The sequence below is a fragment of the Rissa tridactyla genome, chromosome 7, assembly GCF_028500815.1.
Source record: "Rissa tridactyla isolate bRisTri1 chromosome 7, bRisTri1.patW.cur.20221130, whole genome shotgun sequence".
NCBI classification, from domain to species: domain Eukaryota; kingdom Metazoa; phylum Chordata; class Aves; order Charadriiformes; family Laridae; genus Rissa; species Rissa tridactyla.
In genome coordinates this window covers 8,084,940-8,102,685 of record NC_071472.1, presented here as the reverse complement: position 1 = coordinate 8,102,685, position 17,746 = coordinate 8,084,940, and the positions used below count along the sequence as shown (strand labels likewise).

The window sequence follows — 17,746 nt, the reverse complement described above, 5'->3', positions numbered from 1 at the left end:
CTGAATTTCTCCCATTTTCTTAACATTAGATTTTTTTTTTAGGCTGGTATATTTAGAGTGCCTTATTGTTTAAATTACCTCTTAGCTTTCAGTTTTTTTAAAGAACAGAAATTAAGACAGTCCTTGTTTTCTGTTTTTCAGCTGTTCGTTGGTCTTGGATTTCCATATGAAGGGCCGGCTCCTTTAGAGGCTATTGCTAATGGATGTGCTTTTCTAAATTTAAGATTTGACCCACCAAAAAGTAGCAAAAACACAGAATTTTTCAAAGGCAAACCTACACTCCGAGAGGTAAGCTTTATCCATCTTGGTAATTTCATTATTGAAAGTGACTGTAGATCTCTTTTTAGTAACACAATATAGGAAAAATTGTGTAAATGTTCACAGTTTATTGCATAAGGTGGGCAACTGTCATTTTCTTTAGCCCTTGATGGGATTATCAGTCCTTACATTTATAGGATAATCAAAATTTTTCATTAACATACTGTTAAACTTTACCCCTAGATTTGCCTATATGTACATTCTGCTAATTCTTATTGATAGATCATAAACTGAAGTTTCACTTGAAGCCCTGATGCTCCTCCCAGGACAGGTCATGTCATCTGATACGCGATGTGTCATTTGAAAGTGGTTTTATTTCGTTGAAGAAACAAACATTACTGTGTACTGCGTAGGAAGTAAATAGGTGTTTAAGTAAATAATAAAAATGCCATTTGTGGGTTGTTGTGTGTGTTTTGGGATACATTTTTTTTTTCTGCAGACAAGCCCTGCTCAAGACACTGTTGAGCTACGGTGTTAACGGTCACAGCCCACCGTGTTTGTGGTTAAACACAGAAGACATGTGGAGAACTGACTCTTTAAGAGATCAGGAAAACCACACCTCGAGTTTTCAAAACAGGCAGTGTGTTTAGACTCCAGTAAGAGAAAAATGAGGCTGAGTAAACCAGCCCCTCATCCTGGCACTGGCTTTGGAATATTTTTCTTCTTTGGTGTAGGTAAAATTCCACCTATACCACTTGCAAGCATTTAACCGTCATGTGGCTGTTTCTGACATTAGTATTTTGCCTGTGACCATGGCTTATTCATAGGTGGATATATGTATTTTCTTTACGTACTTAACTGAAGGGAAAGCTCTCTGGTAACACTTAGATAACGAGAACTTTGCACAGTCGTATTTCCCAATTCAGGTTATGTTTGGTCTATATAAATTGCGTACGGAGGTAGTAGATAAGGAAAGGACAGTTTCCCATTTTAAACCAGGAACATAAATTCCTTATGATTTTATCATCCGGGACTGTAATTGCCTTCATTCAGTAGGGACAGGGCATGAGTTCAAACTCGCCCCTTCTCACAGCTTGCGTTGCTAAGAAAAGAAAAAGCAATAAGGGGGAAAAAAAGTCTGTTCAAACTTTCTCCTTGGGCTTGGCACCTTTCAGAGCTTTTCTTCTGTGGGTCGCTCGACTGGGTCTCGTTTCCCCTTGCTCTGTGCCCAGACACTACAACTCGTCAGGCTCAGTAAATAATCTGGACCCATCTAACTCTTTAGTAGGAATTTTAGTCCTTGGAATGCTGTGCTAAATCCCGCTGGCATGTGTCACCACTGCCAGAAATGCTCTGCACCTGACTGGCACAGAAGAATAATCCCTGCTTTAGTACAAAATAATATAACGAACATTCGTCACGAACATCACTGTGTTCACATGCCCCGATGACCTATCCTAAGAGTAACCTTTTCTCTTAACTTTCTCAACTGCGTTTAGATCCAATTGCCAGTAATCCATGTGCTGGTTCTTTGGGATTAAGAAAGTCCTTAAATCCTTCTCTCTGTTTTTTCAAGTGTTAAAGGAGAACAAAAAAAAGCTTGTGTAGTTCTGTGAATTGATTATCCATAGACCAATTTCAAGATAAAGTCTGTGTTTAGTACTTTTGTAAAGTAACCACTGCAAGCCACTATTTCTCTCTTGTTTTAGGTAGAATTTATTATGGGGGGAGAGAGGGGTAACTGTTTCCCCTCTACCTGCAAGATGGAGTCCTGTAGTGAAGACTCCGTACAAAAACTGGAAATGACCATTTTGATTTTAGTTCAGCAGTTGTTTTATCTTGGGACATGATTTTGCTGGGGAAAAGAGCCAGGAAAAAAAAAATCACTTTCAAGGAGCTTGTTTTGTACCAGTATTTGTAGGGATATTTCTTCTCCTTTTGCCCCCCCAAGAAAGCATTGTATGCTAAATCTAGTTGGAATGTTTACTTGGTCGGTGTGATTTCTTTCCTTTTTCTGCTTTTAGGAAGGAAAAATAAAGACCTGAAATTAGAAATTAATTCCAAATCTATTTATAAGAATTCTTACAGATTTTAATTACAGGCAGAAGGAGTACGTCCTGAATATCTAAAACATTAAGCCTCAGCTAATTAAAGCATTTCAATATTAGGAAACAGCCTTAATATTTTTTGAGAGCACAGATGTAGAATAACTGGTGCAATACAAATATGTTACTAGTTACTCTTAATACTTAAAACAGCTACTAGTCTGAGAAGTTTAGTTTTTCATCTTCCAGATCAGATCTGGCTTTAATGTTGCCATCGGCCTGTCTGAGATGGTAGAGAAAGAGTGGTCTAAGGCGTAATTCCTAAAGATCTGTGGAATTTAAAACACTAGTTTATGTTCATGTTTTTAAAGGTGTGATAGAAGGCTTTTTGTTGTTACCGAAAGCAACAGGAAGGTAGCTTCTGCCATCCGAAGTCCAGAGAGAAGTGCCCTGGGAACTCAGTCTTAAAAACCAAATTTTTAAGTACGTATATTTTTAGTGGCAATAGTATATGCCCAGTGCAGGAGAAGGTTCTTTAGTACTTCAGAACTTTGGTACTGTCTAGATTTTTCTTTGTGTCATGCATAAAGAGGCAGCTGGATAAAAATTGGCTATGAATTATCTGTCCTGGGGAGTTTGTATGTGTTATATTTATTTTAAAAGCAATTTTCTTCTGAGGCCTTTGTGAAGCATTCCCCCTCTCTTCTGCAGCTTTTGCTTCCTCTCTCTGTGTTCATTTGCACGATCCTCTCACTCCTGTGCAACCTGTCACAAAAATTACTTTTAGTGCCATCCTGCTAGTTCTGAAAGCAATCTCTGATATAACTTTTCTTAGTTATCTATTTTGGTGTTTATTTAATTTGTTTTCTGACAAAGTGGTGAACAAAATACCAGTTAACACTCTTAGTGAGGTCAAATCACTCTTGAACTACCAGCAGGGAGAGTCAGAATTCGTCTGAGTGATAGAAATTCTGGAGCGGGTCCAGGGAAGGGCAACGGAGCTGGTGAGGGGTCTGGAGCACAAGTCTTGTGAGGAGCGGCTGAGGGAGCTGGGGGTGTTCAGCCTGGAGAAAAGGCAGCTGAGGGGAGACCTTCTCGCTCTCTACAGCTACCTGAAAGGAGATTGTAGCAAGGTGGGGGGCGGTCTCTTCTCCCAAGCAACAGGCGATAGGACAAGAGGGAACTGCCTCAAGTTGCACCAAGGGAGGTTTAGATTGGATATTAGGAAAACTTTCTTCACCAAAAGGGTTATCAAGCATCGGAACAGGCTGCCCAGGGAAGTGGTTGAGTCGCCATCCCTGGAGGTATTTAAAAGCTGGGTAGACGTGGTGCTGAGGGACATAGTTTAGTGATGTATTTGATGGAGTTAGGCTGATGGTTGGACTCGATGATCTGAAAGGTCCCTTCCAACCTAGACAGTTCTAAATGGTTCTTTATTCACTGCTACTCCCAGAAGCTTGGAAATGTTTGAAATCTGAAGGAGAGACGGGGCGAGGACATTGTCTGAAGGTGAGACAGGCCAAGGGTGACATCTCCTGAAGGCAGTCCTGCAGGTCTAACCAGGACTGGTAGCAATTAGGGGTTGTGAAAACATGGGGCTGGCCTGTGAATGAGCTGTGGGGAAGCAGGGGCGTGTTGTGAAAGTAATTTCAGTAAGCAGCAAGTCCACTGTGATGTGGGTCGTTAGGTGGATTAAAGCCACAAATGAGAGATGCACTAATGTTACTTGTGATCTGTGTTGTTATCCGATATTCAGTTTTCCAACTAAATTCACTCTCTAAATTTAAACACAGAAAATCTGAAAGGTAACTCAGAAGGAATGATGTTGACTGTTAAATTCCAGCTGAATTCTTGCATTAATCCCAGTGTGCTTCATCCAACAATCTGATGAAGAGAGTGAGAGGGAAAGATATCTTGACACATTAATTTTTACCAATATTATTTCTTCTCTTCAGTTGACATCTCAGCATCCCTATGCTGAGGTTTACATTGGGAAGCCCCATGTCTGGACTGTAGACATCAATGATCTTTCTGAAGTTGAGAAGGCTGTGAAATCAATTTTGAATCAAAAGGTGAGAAGCATATCCTCAATTTGTCATCAACACTTGAGGAGGTGTATTGTGTATTGCATGTGGAGTGCTTCCTAACGTTAGTCTAATCAAGCAGAGTGCTTTAATTAGGTAGGATATTGGGGGAAAAAATTGTTATTACATCTCTGTGGTATCTGATTATCATGTTTTAGTGCTGGGTAAGTCAGAGTTTTACCTAAAAAAAAAAAAAAAAGAGCATGAGTGAGTTTGTACAGAATTGTGAATTTCATATGTAAATTATCCAGCAATCTGTATTTTCTGCGCATTCAGTGCAGGAGTTTCCGTGTTGATTCTTAGAGCATTGCAGGCTGCCCAAGTACATGCTCAACGCCTTTGATTTTGTAGCCTTGACACAAGCAGCGCTGAAATGCTTGTGCACTTACGGTGAGGAATTGTAATGAGGGCACTTCAAAGGGGGGTGGGGGGGAAGTTTGAAGTAATTTTCAAAGGTATCACATTCTTTTATTGTCATAATGTTCTCTTTTTCACTTCAACTCCAGAACTGAAATTTAGTTAAAACAGGAGCTGTGGAATCCCGCAGGGTCTCAGGCCAGCTTTATATCTAGTGCTTTGCAGTGTAGCCTGAGTTTCCTTAAAGCTAATCACTGTGCAACTTCTATTGCCTTTACAAAGGAGCGAAAATCAGCTTAAACTGCTGATGGTTTTGTGAAATTGTGATTTGCTAATGAGTTTATTTGCATTTATTGTTGCTACTTAAGCTGTAATGTAGTATTTGGAAAGCACGCTGCTACCACACAGCGCACCACGAAGTTCATTTAAACAAAATCCCCTAATCTTAACACGCTGTTTCCACAGATTGACCCTTATTTGCCCTATGAATTTACATGTGAGGGGATGCTTCAGAGGATGAATGCATTTATTGAAAGACAGGTATGAACTTTCATTGTGGATTGTTTTTTATTTTATGTTGGAAAGAGAGGACCCTGTACATTTTAAAGCTTCTCAGGGTTGTTGCTGTTCAAGTAGGAACAGCAGCTGCGCAGGCCTTGTCTGGGCATTGTTTGCTCAGATGAAGTTCCCTTGGGAGGTCCACACGGACTCAGAGATTCACTTCTGTGGATTTGGCCCTGTGGGGCTTGGGAGGCCTGGGACTTGGGGTCTTAGCTTTTTCACGTGTAAAGAGACTGACTAGAAATTACGACAAAGTGCTGGCTACCAGAATATTCAACCTGCTCCTCGCTTTTTGGGTTCTGATTCATCTGTGAGTGTCTGATTTACCATATGTCTTTGCAAAAATGGAGATACGTGCCTGAATTTCAGGAGCTATAGGAGCTTTTAAATTTTTAATTTTTAAAAAAATTTATTGATTGATTATTTCATTGATTGATTTACAAAGAACCTTCCTTCCTTCTGATGTTGTATCAAAGCAGAAAGGCAAAGTAATTTTTCAATGTATGTGTGACATTCTTTAACTGTGTACACACAAAAAAATCTTTGGATCATGAAGTATCATGTAAATATTGAGATTCTTTTGTGGTAGAATTGCACTTAGGCTAAAACCTCTGGGCGGATTTTTCAAGTATTTAGTTTCAATCGATAAAGCTTTAAATGGTTTGGAAACCAGTTACTTAAAGGACTTTTGGTCCCCATGCATTGTTGCCAGCTGAGAGCAGCAGAAGATGCTGAGTTGGAGTAAGAAACTGCAGAGATTTATATGGGATACAGATTTCTAGAAACTGTGTGTTTGCTTGGACTTCTGCCCAAGGCCAGATCTGCTGCAATGGCCGGCTCTGCCTTTTGTGCTGGCGGCTGCAGAGGAGAGACAGGAATAACTTCTATCTCTGTTTTGCCAATTAACTTCCAGGATTTCTTTCAAAAGCGCTGCATGCACTCCTGTACCTGTGTTTCTGAAAGAGGACAATATTACAGACAGTAATAAAGAATAACAGCTTCAGACGAGAAGTGCAGTTAACGCAACATAGTTATTTCCAGTTTCCTGCCAGTAAACGCCTTGTGCTTTTTGCTGCGGTGTTGATGGCATGGCCTGTACAAGTATCGCTGCTGCTTCTGATTCTTCTACCTGGGTTAGCTCTAGTGGGGAGGTTTTGTCCATGCAGGAGGAAACGGAGCTCAGTGTGAGGGAGAAGAGGAGACAATTTAGAGATAGCATCTGTGGGGCAAAACTGTCTGTCCCTTCTGGACCTGCCCCAAGGGCTCAGCCCTGGCCTGTGCTCATGCTTCTCGGGAATAAATACAGCACCGTGATGATGTTCAGTGCTTTGACTAATTGTCAAAAGCCATTATTGTTTCACAGCCCTCAGGATGCTCAAGCACCATTATTAGCTGCATGTGCTTAGCACTGTGCCTGATTAACGCGTCAGATGAAGCAAAAAGAAAGATTGAGATCTTATTTTGAAGAGTTTGTGGTGGGAGGTGGGCAGAACAGGGAAGGCAGCACAAGCTTGGAACGGGAACAAAGATGCACGGGCCTGATCTGGTTCAGAGGTGATGGGTGCATTAACCGTGAGAGTGTGGTCTTCAGGGGATGTCTGAATGTGAAGAGGATGGGGCCAAGTACACTGACCCAGAAGTCACCCCATGGGACAGTGAAACTGTGGGATGTAACGGAGTTGTCTGGAGTTCCCCTTTTGGTGCTTTTTGGCTCAGGAGCAGGAGGGAGGACAGCGTTCACAAGAAAGGCTTAGTGAATTCCCTGAACCTTCAGATCTGACAGCTGAGCTGAAGGTCTTTGGGGTCTGGAGTCAGAGAACTGCTGTGAGCTGTGGTTTCACGTTTAGCGGTGCCACCTTCAGCTGGAATAAAACAGCTTTCACTCCAAGCTGCTCCTTCTGCCAGCACGCTGCCCCCGCCAGCAGCCCAGCGTGGCGGTAGGTGCGTCTGCCGTCTGCTGAGTCCATCCCTTGTTCCTGGTTGCTCTGTGGCTCTGCAAACAGTTGAGTCAGCTCTGCAAAGCGGCAGCGCAGGGTGGGAACCAAAGGGTGGGACCGCTTAAATTGGCACTGCCATCAAAGGAGCAGCCAGGCAACTGCAGCTGGAGCAGCTGCAGGATTCCCTGTTGGAAATTTGGGAGCTGTTGGATGAGGCAGGCTGGGCTGATGAAACAGACATGCTGACTTTGAAAAATGTGGCCAAGCAGAGTTCTTGGTAACCCGGCAGAAAATTATTTTGGCAAGGCTCTACTGGGTTGGCAAACTGACTTGGCTCAGCAGAGGGTGAGCTGAGCACCAGGGCTTGGCAAAGGGAGTGGAACAGGGACATTCCTCCAAGGGCAGGAAAAGCCAGAGGGAGGAGGACACCTCCTTTGACGACAGGGCTAAGCCTGTCTCACCTTGAAATTGTGGGTGTAGGTAAACCAAACATAAACGCAGTCTCTGGTGAAGCTTCACCTGCTGTTTTACACAACATCTGTTCTTCATTTTACCCTTATGCACGTAGGGATATGAGACAAGATGGACTGGGGTGAAGATGATGGACTGGGGTGAAGATCCCAACTTTAGGTTACTTCTAATGGTTGATAGCAAAACTAGCCAGAGACAGCAAACTGAAACAGAGCCCTCTGTGCTGGTACCAGTGACGGTGATATACTCTGAGCCACGCTTCAAGGTGGCATAAGCTGAGGAAGGCTTCCCACCGGGCTACGGGCTGGAAATGGGAGGCTGTGCCCAGTTATTGAGGAGAATTTTCATCTAAGAGCTGAAGCCCCCAGCAAATGGTGAAGCCTCACAAGTGATTCCCTGTCTTTGAGAAAATTTAGCTGTGAATCCAATCCGGTATCACTGTATTACATTGTATATCTTGCATTAGTATATATTATAGTATTATATAGTATATATATTACAGTATTGGATTGGATTTTGAACCTATTTAGATTTCCTTCTGCATCTGGCATTTCAAATACTGATTTATAAAAGGAGAGAGGAAGCAGGGCGCTTAAGTCCAAAATGACCTTTTTGAAACAACCTCATTAAAAAGTACCTCCAACCATCTCTTGTTAACCTGGCTTTTTAGATGCTGTTAAAATTATTCTGCCATAAATATGCTCTAAAATGACTCAGTTTTTTCAAATATGGCAGGAGGGGGGTGGCTTAGAGCTGCATCAAGGGAAGTTCAGAATGGATATTGGGAGTAAACTCTTCACTGAGAGGGTGGTCAAGCACTGGAACAGTCTCCCCAGGGAACTGGTCATGGCCCCAAGCCTGTCAGTGTCCCAGCAGTGTTTGGAAAACACTCTTAGATGTGTGGTTTAGCTTTTAGGTTGCCCTGTGTGGAGTCAGGACTTGGACTCTGTGATCTTCCTGGGTACCTTCCAACTCAGGATATTCTGTGATTCGTGGCTGTGTAATAGTAAATTTATGGTGAGACCTGGGAGCATGAGAACTTCCTCCTTCAGCAGAGGAAACCTAAACAGAGAAAAAAACCACAAACTGATATTGAGAACTGGTAAATGATTTGGGGTTTTAGCTTCATTAACATTTCAAGTAGTTCAGCCTTCCTAAGCTTCGGGTCACAGTGGGACCCGTACATACAAGTACTGGTTTTGTCAGGAGAAAGCAAACCATGATGGACTGCGCCCAGATTTTTTGATCACCTTCAGATGAGAGTTGCCAAATGTTAAACTAATGGCTGAGTATCACGGACTGTTATGTAAAACCAGCGATTAAAATTTCCTCTTTGCTTTTTCTCATTTTAAATGTCAAGACCATAAGAACTTGTCTGTGAAGAGTTTCCGCTAGCAGGTGTGTTTAGATACTGTTTCTTTCCGCTGTGGTGACACTTGACTGCATGCGTTATTTATTGCCAGGTTTTTTCACTGTTGGGAGAGCACTTTTACTAGCGGTTCAACCAAGAAGTGCAAACAAACTCTTTGAATCCTGGTCTCTTTATAGAAATCTTCAGTCTTTTATGAGCTGAGCTCCCTCTGTGGCGCTGCGGGTCCCCTGATCCTTTCCAGATGCCTCTCCACCGGGGCCCCTTGAGACATTTCTTGCCTACAGGGGAACAGGCCTCTGAAATTCTTCTCCTACCAGAACTTCCCCCTGATATTTGTGCTGTTACGAAAATAGTTCCGCCAGCACCAAGTTAGGGAAACAGGAGTCACTGAGAAAGCCAACATGGGTTGGGTACGTGGAAGTAAAGAGAATATCTGGAGGTGCTCATGATACACTGAAAGATAAAGGTAGGGAAGAAGCTTCTTTGGGAAGAAAGATATTACCACATTTCAAGTCGCAATCAAAGGTGATAATTCCTTCATGCTAAAAATAAATAAATAAATAAATTTTAACTGTGCTTAAACTGTTGATTTTAATACAACCGAAACGAGTTGCAAAACAAGTGTTTGGGTGATAATAACCACTTATTTTACTAATGGGGAAAATCGCCAGCAAGGGACTGGATGCGTTATAATAAAATGTGATCTGTCGCTGCAGGATTTCTGTCACGGGCAGGTGATGTGGCCCCCATTAAGTGCCCTTCAAGTAAAAATCGCTGAACCTGGGAAATCCTGTAAACAAGTTTGTCAGGAAAGCCAGCTCATCTGTGAGCCTTCCTTCTTCCAGCATCTTAACAAGGACAAAGCTCTGCTTAGGTAGGTACTTAAAAGCACCAACATATTATTTGGTCTCTTTGTTGCACTGGGTTTTGCCACACGTGAAGTTTAGCATACGAACCCCGTGAGAAGGGAGGGAGGGGAGAGACGCACTGTCTGTGTGGCAGCAGCGAGCCGAGGTTGGCTCTGGGTCCTCCCTAGCAGTGGGTGGTGGAAGTTGCAGCTGCCTTGAGAGCACCCGTCCATGGAGCGTGTCTTTTTTGCATGTGTGTACAGCACCGAGGCCAGAAATTTACACCTTCCCCCCCCCCCCCCCCCATCTCCTACGTGTGTGCACCTTTGACGTGGGTTGCTTGCAGCGAGCAGAGATGCTCGTGCTGCAGGGATCGCAGGTGCCAGGGCTGGAATTGTGTTTGCCTGGGCAGCCCTGGCTGAGCAGGGGCACAGTTCCGTAGCTTTTGCCATATCCTTCCAAGAGGGAGGGGACTTGCACTAACCCTAACTCTGCTCGGCCAGCTGGCTCAGAAATAAATGCGTTTTGCTGCAGGAAGTAGAACTCCATACACATTGTGTGATTTCCATCATTTGTTCCCATGATTTTAAATACAGCACTTGGAAAGTATTGCTTTGCTTTTATTTATTGAGCTCCCTCTTTGGCCATGATTGACATCCATATTGAAACATCTGTATTCATTGGCAATTAGCAATTACTGTTTCGGCAAACCTTTTGTGGGTATTGTCCTAGGTAAAGAACTGTAAACCCTTGCACATTAGAGGTATTAGTGCCAATTTATAAAGCTTACCAGCTATGCATTAAGGCAATTAATGGTGCTTTCAGGTGCTGTCTCTTTGGGAGTATGTCTGTGTTCCTTTCAGAACGAAAACAAAGCACTCAAAGCTGGGCTCCCGCAAATGGCTGCTACGGAATTTGCTTCCTAGGTTTTCTATCTCCACTTTTTGATAAATTAAATTGCAGAGGGTTCTTACTTTTGTATTTTGCTTGAAAAGTTGTAATTTCCAGCAGAGTTCAGAAGCAGCTCATGCAAAAACTTTGTCAGGCTTTTTTTTCTAGCTGTCTAGACAAAATTATAATTCTGTGGGAAAAAAATCTGTTAAATGCTGAAAGCAACCAATGTTTCCAGAATAAGTGAAAAACAAGCCTCTGCTGGAATTGCTACCCTCATGCTTAAGCTTTGTGGTCAGAAAATGGCAAGTCGAAGTTTTCTCTTTTCAGCTGGCTCACACTAGCGGGTGCCTCGGAGCAGCGGCTCCTGCTCTGACCGGCTCCTGCCCTAACGCAGCAGCATCCCCTGGTCCTCACTGCATCCCCTTGTCCTGCAGCATCCCTTCGTCCTGCAGCATCCCCTGTTCATCACTGCATCCCTTCATCCTGCTGCATCCCCTGGTCCTCGCTGCATCCCCTCGTCCTGCAGCATCCCCTGGTCCTCGCTGCATCCTCTGGTCCTCGGCTGGGCTGGTGGCAGCCCCGGCTCCCCAGAGCGGCCTGGCACCCTGTGGCTTGCCAGGGGGAGATCCCTGTGATACCAACCAGAAAATCTCCTGATTTCGGATACTTTGGTTTTGTCTTACTAGAAATCTGTGGTGTATTTAAATATTACACTTTGGGGAACAGTCAAAAGCATTTTTTTCAACTTCTTTCATTAATATTTAGGAAAAGAGTAAAGCTGGAAAGGCTGTGCTGCCCTCTGCAGAGAGAATCTGCGCAGGCAAAAAGAAATGAGAGTCATGTTCTGGAAATCTGCAATTCTAAATGTACTTGATTTAGGATGTAATAGAGCATTTCCTTTTATTTTTAGTGAGGAAGGCTGAAAACTGTACCGAACTCCTGTAAACTCCACTGTGATTTAGATCATGTGCTTTGCTTTTTAGGCATAATATCGAATGTCTCACCATGGAGTCTGCAAATGATATTCTGGTCCCCTCTTTTGATGGAAGAAGGAAGCACTGTGTTTTCCAAGGTGACCTCTTATTGTTCAGCTGTGCCGGCTCCCACCCAACCCACAGAAGAATCTGCCCCTGCAGAGACTATATCAAGGGGCAGGTTGCGCTTTGTAAAGACTGCCTATAGCAGCAGCAGAGCTTCTTTTGAGTTGAGGACAAAATGTAAGTAGTTTGGAGAGGAGCTACTTATTACTTCCTGCACTTTTGTCCAGGTTTTTCGCTGCAGGCAGAGCTATCATTGCTGGGCAGAATTATCTACTAAGAGAGGAGGGATTCATAACAAACAGCTAACTGATCTTTTTTTCCTATAAGAACGTTTGCAGTGTAACTCTTCCGATTCCTTCATCTGTTTGCGAAGAGAAACGAGTCTCATGTTCTACAGTGATTTGAAGATGACAGCACAGAATAGTTTGTAGAAAATTCCCAGACTCATCAAACTTCTTTTTTTCTGTTGTTTTGGTGAAGCCTTTTCTATTTTTTTAATGAGTTAGGACATCCCCCATCATGGTTAGCTAAAGGATCTCAACTTCATTCCAGTAGCAAATTGAAAAAAGTGGGCTTGAGGGAGGGGGGTGCAGGGGAGGGAGGACTAACATTTTATTCTAGGTGCACTGTTTTGGGTACTGCTTTAGCCTGAATGGCTATAAAGCGGTTTAATTCACAAGAGCTTGGAATCACAAGATAGCTCTGTACCCTGTTCTTGGGTTATCTGGGCCCAGTCCTTTTTTTCTTTTTCTTTCTTTTTTTTTTTTTTTTAAATCTTGTCGACAAGAAGGCATTGTCTGCATCACAGCTGCTGCATCAGAGCAGCCTAAACAGAGAGTATCGTGACTGAGCAAATCGGCAGTTGCCAGCGGGTGACACATCATCTCGGTGACTCGACAACCGACTGGGGTTGTGGCATTCTTCAGTGTGGAAAAGCTACAAAAACATACTGCCATTTTCGGAATGGACTTGTCACAGTTTACTGGTCCCATTTAGAGAGTAATCCTTGGAATTTGCCCATGCTTCTGTTGTAGTCTGTCTACTAGAAATACTGTGTGAAGCAAAAAGTATTCAGCATCCTTGGAGCAATATTATTGTTAGAGCCTCAGTTTGCTACGGCTTCCAGTAGTTAAAGTGTTGCTGAATGACATAGAAAGGTTAAACTAAGCTAACTATAATTATTGTATGGTAGAAATGTAAAATGTCTTCATAACTAGCTAGGTTTTTAAAGAGAAATTTTTTCTGAAGAACAAGTAAGAGGAGACAAACAACTGCTAAAAAGCATTCATCAATCTCGTGGGTTCTTTGATTGTTTTTCTGTTTTGGGGGGGCTGTTTGTTTGGGGTTTTTGTGTTGGTTTTTTTTTTTTTAGCAGGCATGCCAGTTACAAATTTAGACAAAAAACAATTCAAGAGTTTGGAATTCAAGTCAAACTTCATTTTTTTAGAGCAGCAGGTTGCATCTTCTAAACCGCCTTCTTTTTATAGAGGTAATTTTTGTTATTTTCAGCAGAAGGTGGCATGCTTGACAGCACCATTTGTAGTCAGCAAATGACACGCTAAGATGAGTGAGAAACAAACCTGCGGGATGTTTTGCAAGCGGTCATAGTCTGCAGGTTTACAGTTGGACGTGCTCTGATCATACTGGAAAAAAACTAAAATCAACGTGGAGGTTTTTTTCCATAAAAATTAACATTGCCAGGTAATGGCGAAAAGCATAGATATTTAAAATTTTCCTTTCTTGGCTATATCTGGTTGGTTTGGATTTTTGTCGTAACCGGCATTCATTATCTGTGTGTGAATATCGATGTGTCTCTTGACCTACCAAAGACCAAGCAAGGGAAATGCTGTTTAATCTTGGATCACTTCTCAAGACAAGAGAACAGAAGGGTGTACATTTAAAGTTTTAATTTAAAAGCAATTAATTAGCTTTTTCAAGTTTTTTGTTTCCTGCCTCAGCACTCCTGATGTGTTATCCTGTAACGCTCCGTAACGTGCTGTGGGCTGCACGGGAACTTCATCCCGAGATTGTTGAGAACCCAAACAGAGTAAGTGGGAGCTGCCGAACGGCACGATCAGCAGTAACTGGGGTGTCACGATCATAGAATCGGCTGTATTTTAGTCATTTTCCAGAACCAGAACAGCTGGGCTCTCAAGTGGGAGGCAAACTTTTTGTATGAAAAGAAAACAAACACAAACTAGTATGAAAATCCTTAGTGTTGCCGTAGCTCAGCATTTGCGTCACTCAGCACATAAGTCGGTTGCAATAGTTTTAATACGCTGGAAAAGCCGGGGGGAGGAGGATTGGAAGTGGGTCTGAGCAGGCTCAACAATTCATTTTGTATTTATATAAAATATTCCCCGCATACCTGTGCATATTTGTGCGACTGGAAAATCCTGTGTTGTAAAATGTATACACTGATACCTGGTGCTGAAAGCAAAGGCAACAGCAGAATTTGCCTTTGCCTGTTCAGCCTGAGGTTCTTCAGGCAGGAAATGAGTTTGGAACGAGGTATCACAGAACTACGTCAGAAACAAAGATTTGTATCTGTGCACTTAAAGAATGCAAAACACGTAGGTTTTGCTGTAGTATAATTCTTTGCTGTAAATACATATTTGCTTGTTTCCCCCTCACTGTATGGTCCACATGGCATTCTGCATTTTATTTTGCCCCTAAACCTGTAAAGATGGGAGGGTTTGGGTATTTGTTATTATAAGATTTTCTGGTCTAGTGCTTTGCTGAATGCTAAGTTTGCCTTTACCAGAGCAGGGAGAGGCTGGTCTAAGCTCGGGCTCTTTCACGCTGTAGCGCTCTTTCTTTCTAGTCTGCTGAAGTGAATTACTGCACCGTGGCCAAAACGAAACAGCAAACCCCGACGCCGCTTGCGTTTCAGCCAGGGACACAACATCCAAATTGGCTTCAGGATCGGTTGGGTCTGATCCTATTTCCACTGAAATCTAGAGAGAAGACTCGTTAATCTTAAAGCCAAAAAAAAAGAAAAGAATCAAGACCTATAATTTGATGGGCCTCTAGTATTAATTTTAAACTCTTTTTTCAGAAGAAATACTACTTTTATGAAAGAGCTTCAGTCTAAGTTTCTATAAAAGGAGACTATCGTGAGAGAGCTGTAAGTGCATAAACTTTGTAAACGTTACTCACCCAACCTGCTCCCGCGCTCCCCCGTCACAACCAGCGTTTGTCCCTGCACTCAGAAATAACCGAATCCTTCCGCACATAAAGCGCTCAGGCAAATCCCCGCAGGGCTATTTCAAAGTTTGAGTTATTTACTAAAACATCTAATAGATGTCCGCGTTTCAGGATAGAGAGCAGCCTTCTGTCCAAGTTCTGTAACCGTTTTCCTCCCTAACTGAAGCCTAGAGGTGGGGCCCAATCCTGGCACTTCAGCGAGGCTGGCGGGGCGGGGGCTGCGCTGCTCTTGCACTCTGACGGTGAAGCTCGCGGCTTCCCTTCCTCAGAAATCAGGTTCTTGCATGACTTGCATTTGAATAGATTGATCAGCGATTGATGGGCACAAAGGTGTCAACAAAAGTTGCATATAAAAACGTTTTCCAAGCTTTTAAACATATCTCTCATATCAAGACATTCTTTGTTTTAAAATTTTGTATTTTTGTATGTGACCTAGTTTTTTTCAAAAATCTTGTTCCTATGAGATTAGAAAACTTGAGAGAAGCATTTACATATTTATTAAAATTAACATAAAAGGCTTGCCTTTGAAAGGTAAAGTTGGTAAATACACACTGTTTAAAAATGCCAATAAAAACCTCATTTATTTCATATATGCAAGTTGATTTGCACATGTATAAATAGAGTTGCTTTTTGCATTTTTTGCTTAGTTTCTATGTTTCTTTTTGTAATTTATAGTTGCAGCTGTGTGTTTGCTTGTTTATATCAGATTATGTTTCTCCTACAAATATTTAATGTTTTATGTGCCTTTTTTTTACTTTCTTGGGGGTTTGGATGAGTGTTTGGAATATGGGCACTGTCTGAACAAGTATAATGGAACACTAATTCCAGGTAAAAATAGCGCTTGGTGACTCTGTGATACACGCAAGCGGTGTGAATTTTGAAGGGGTTTAAGTAGTGGAGAAATCTGTTCTGAAACTCTAAGGTAAGGGTTAGTAAGATGAAAGATACTAGAACTTTAATAATTCTTGCAAAACGTTGCTACGCTTTACAGAGTATCTGTAATTTGCCGTGAGAGCTCCTGCTGGGATGGGATGTCTGTTCGATGACCAGAGGGCAAACTAAAGCCGTTCATTCCCCAAGGAAAAACTCTAGAAACAGCTGTAGCTGATTTTTGACCAGCAGGAAAATTGAAGATCCACATTAAAGTTTGTGAGGTGTTGGGTTTTTGGATAAAGCCCCGCGTAGATGGAGGTGCAGGGGGTGATTCCTGGCGCTACCAGGAGAATAGAGTCCTTTGACGATACCTAAATTGACAGCTCTCAGCGGGGAGGCAACTCTGGATATTCAGCTGGAAGGTTCTGTGGGTATCGGGCACAAATGGGGTTGTTAGCCGACGTGTCTCTCCTCACCTCATCTTGTACTACCATCCCTTAAACTCCTAGTCAAGGTCCTTGGTTTATCCTGGACACAAAAGACGTGCCCTCCCCTCGCAAAAATGAGCGGCCCGGCTAAATTACAAAGGTGATTTACGAGCTTGCAGCACTTCTCATGTAAACAAAACCCAAATTGCGTTCTCAGGTATGTATTTTGTTCCTAGTGCATTTCAGGACCAGATTTTGCTAGTAACATAAATTAAGTGGGATGGATCGGGCTGGATACAATCTCATCCAACTCTAATTAACTTCATGACTCCCACTGGCTTCAGTGGTAGCAGAACTCCTCCGTTCATTTTTCTTCAAATTAAAAAAGCAGCTCTCCCTTTTTAATAATTATAAAGCACTGTATCTTACAAGATAAAGACCAGACGCTGCAGGTTATATTGTACACATAGCAGCAGCCGGCCTCTCTTGCTGCTACAGCGTGTATCATCTCTAAGTTGGTGTTACTTATTATTAAAATGTCAGTTGAAAACTTGGCTAAATGGCTGTTCCGTCTACAGTTTGGAGTTGGGTTGGGGTGTTTGTTTTGTTGTTTGGTGTCCTTTTTTTTAAGAGGTTAGTAGTTACCAGTTTTTAATTTCACAGTCGTTTTTCCAGGGGTGCTATAACATTTTGGCATGGCTGTTTCTCAGTGGCGTTTGCCCTCCAGCTGCTCTGCCTTCAACTTCGGACTTGCCATCTCTTTCCATCTCCGGTTCTCCTTCGGTCCCATCGGTTTAGGGAGGGCTGTGAAGCGGAGGAGAATAATGCACTGACAGATGTACGCTTTCGTTCAGGCTGAAAAAGGCCAGGGACAGACATGGTTTCGTTGAGATATGCTTTAATAATCTTGCTGTAAATGTAACTTCAAAACATATTGTTTTATGGGCAGTAACTTAAATCTCATCTTCATATTTTTAAGCAGCTCTATAGCGTTTTTTTAAAATTAGTTTGTAATTTCCGAATATTATATTTAAATGGAATGTGTAAACAGCAAACTCCGTGTATCAAGTGTAAAATGTTTACTGTAGGAATGTGTTGAAAATACCAGAGGCTGGACCCCAGAACGCCTCCAATGAGGCTCGCTTGTGTTCTTTCTTAAGGGAAAAACAACAAGGTGCAACCGTTGCCAGCGTGTCTTGCTTTTGTAGGTGTAATCCTTCGCGTGTTCATAGAACTAGGAACATACGATAGTATGTTTTAATTTGGCAGAGCTCTCAACAGCACTAAGCCACCTGTTTATGAAATGGGTAAACGAAATCAGGTCCTCAAAGATTTGATGAAACGAGTGATAACTCCGCCTTCCACACACAC

At 42.4% G+C, this 17,746-nt stretch overlaps 1 protein-coding gene across 1 annotated transcript in view; it reads left to right on the top strand.

Moving 5' to 3' along the window:
• MGAT5 (alpha-1,6-mannosylglycoprotein 6-beta-N-acetylglucosaminyltransferase) overlaps positions 1-14,780 on the top strand; it is a 129,652-nt gene extending 114,872 nt beyond the window's left edge. The window contains exons 13-17 of the mRNA XM_054208384.1: positions 142-288; positions 4,259-4,375; positions 5,210-5,284; positions 9,802-9,959; positions 11,811-14,780. Of these exons, the coding sequence (XP_054064359.1) occupies positions 142-288; positions 4,259-4,375; positions 5,210-5,284; positions 9,802-9,959; positions 11,811-12,009 (696 nt within the window). The 3' untranslated portion in view covers positions 12,010-14,780. The remainder of the gene's footprint in view (positions 1-141; positions 289-4,258; positions 4,376-5,209; positions 5,285-9,801; positions 9,960-11,810) is intronic.
• Positions 14,781-17,746: the final 2,966 nt, after the last annotated feature.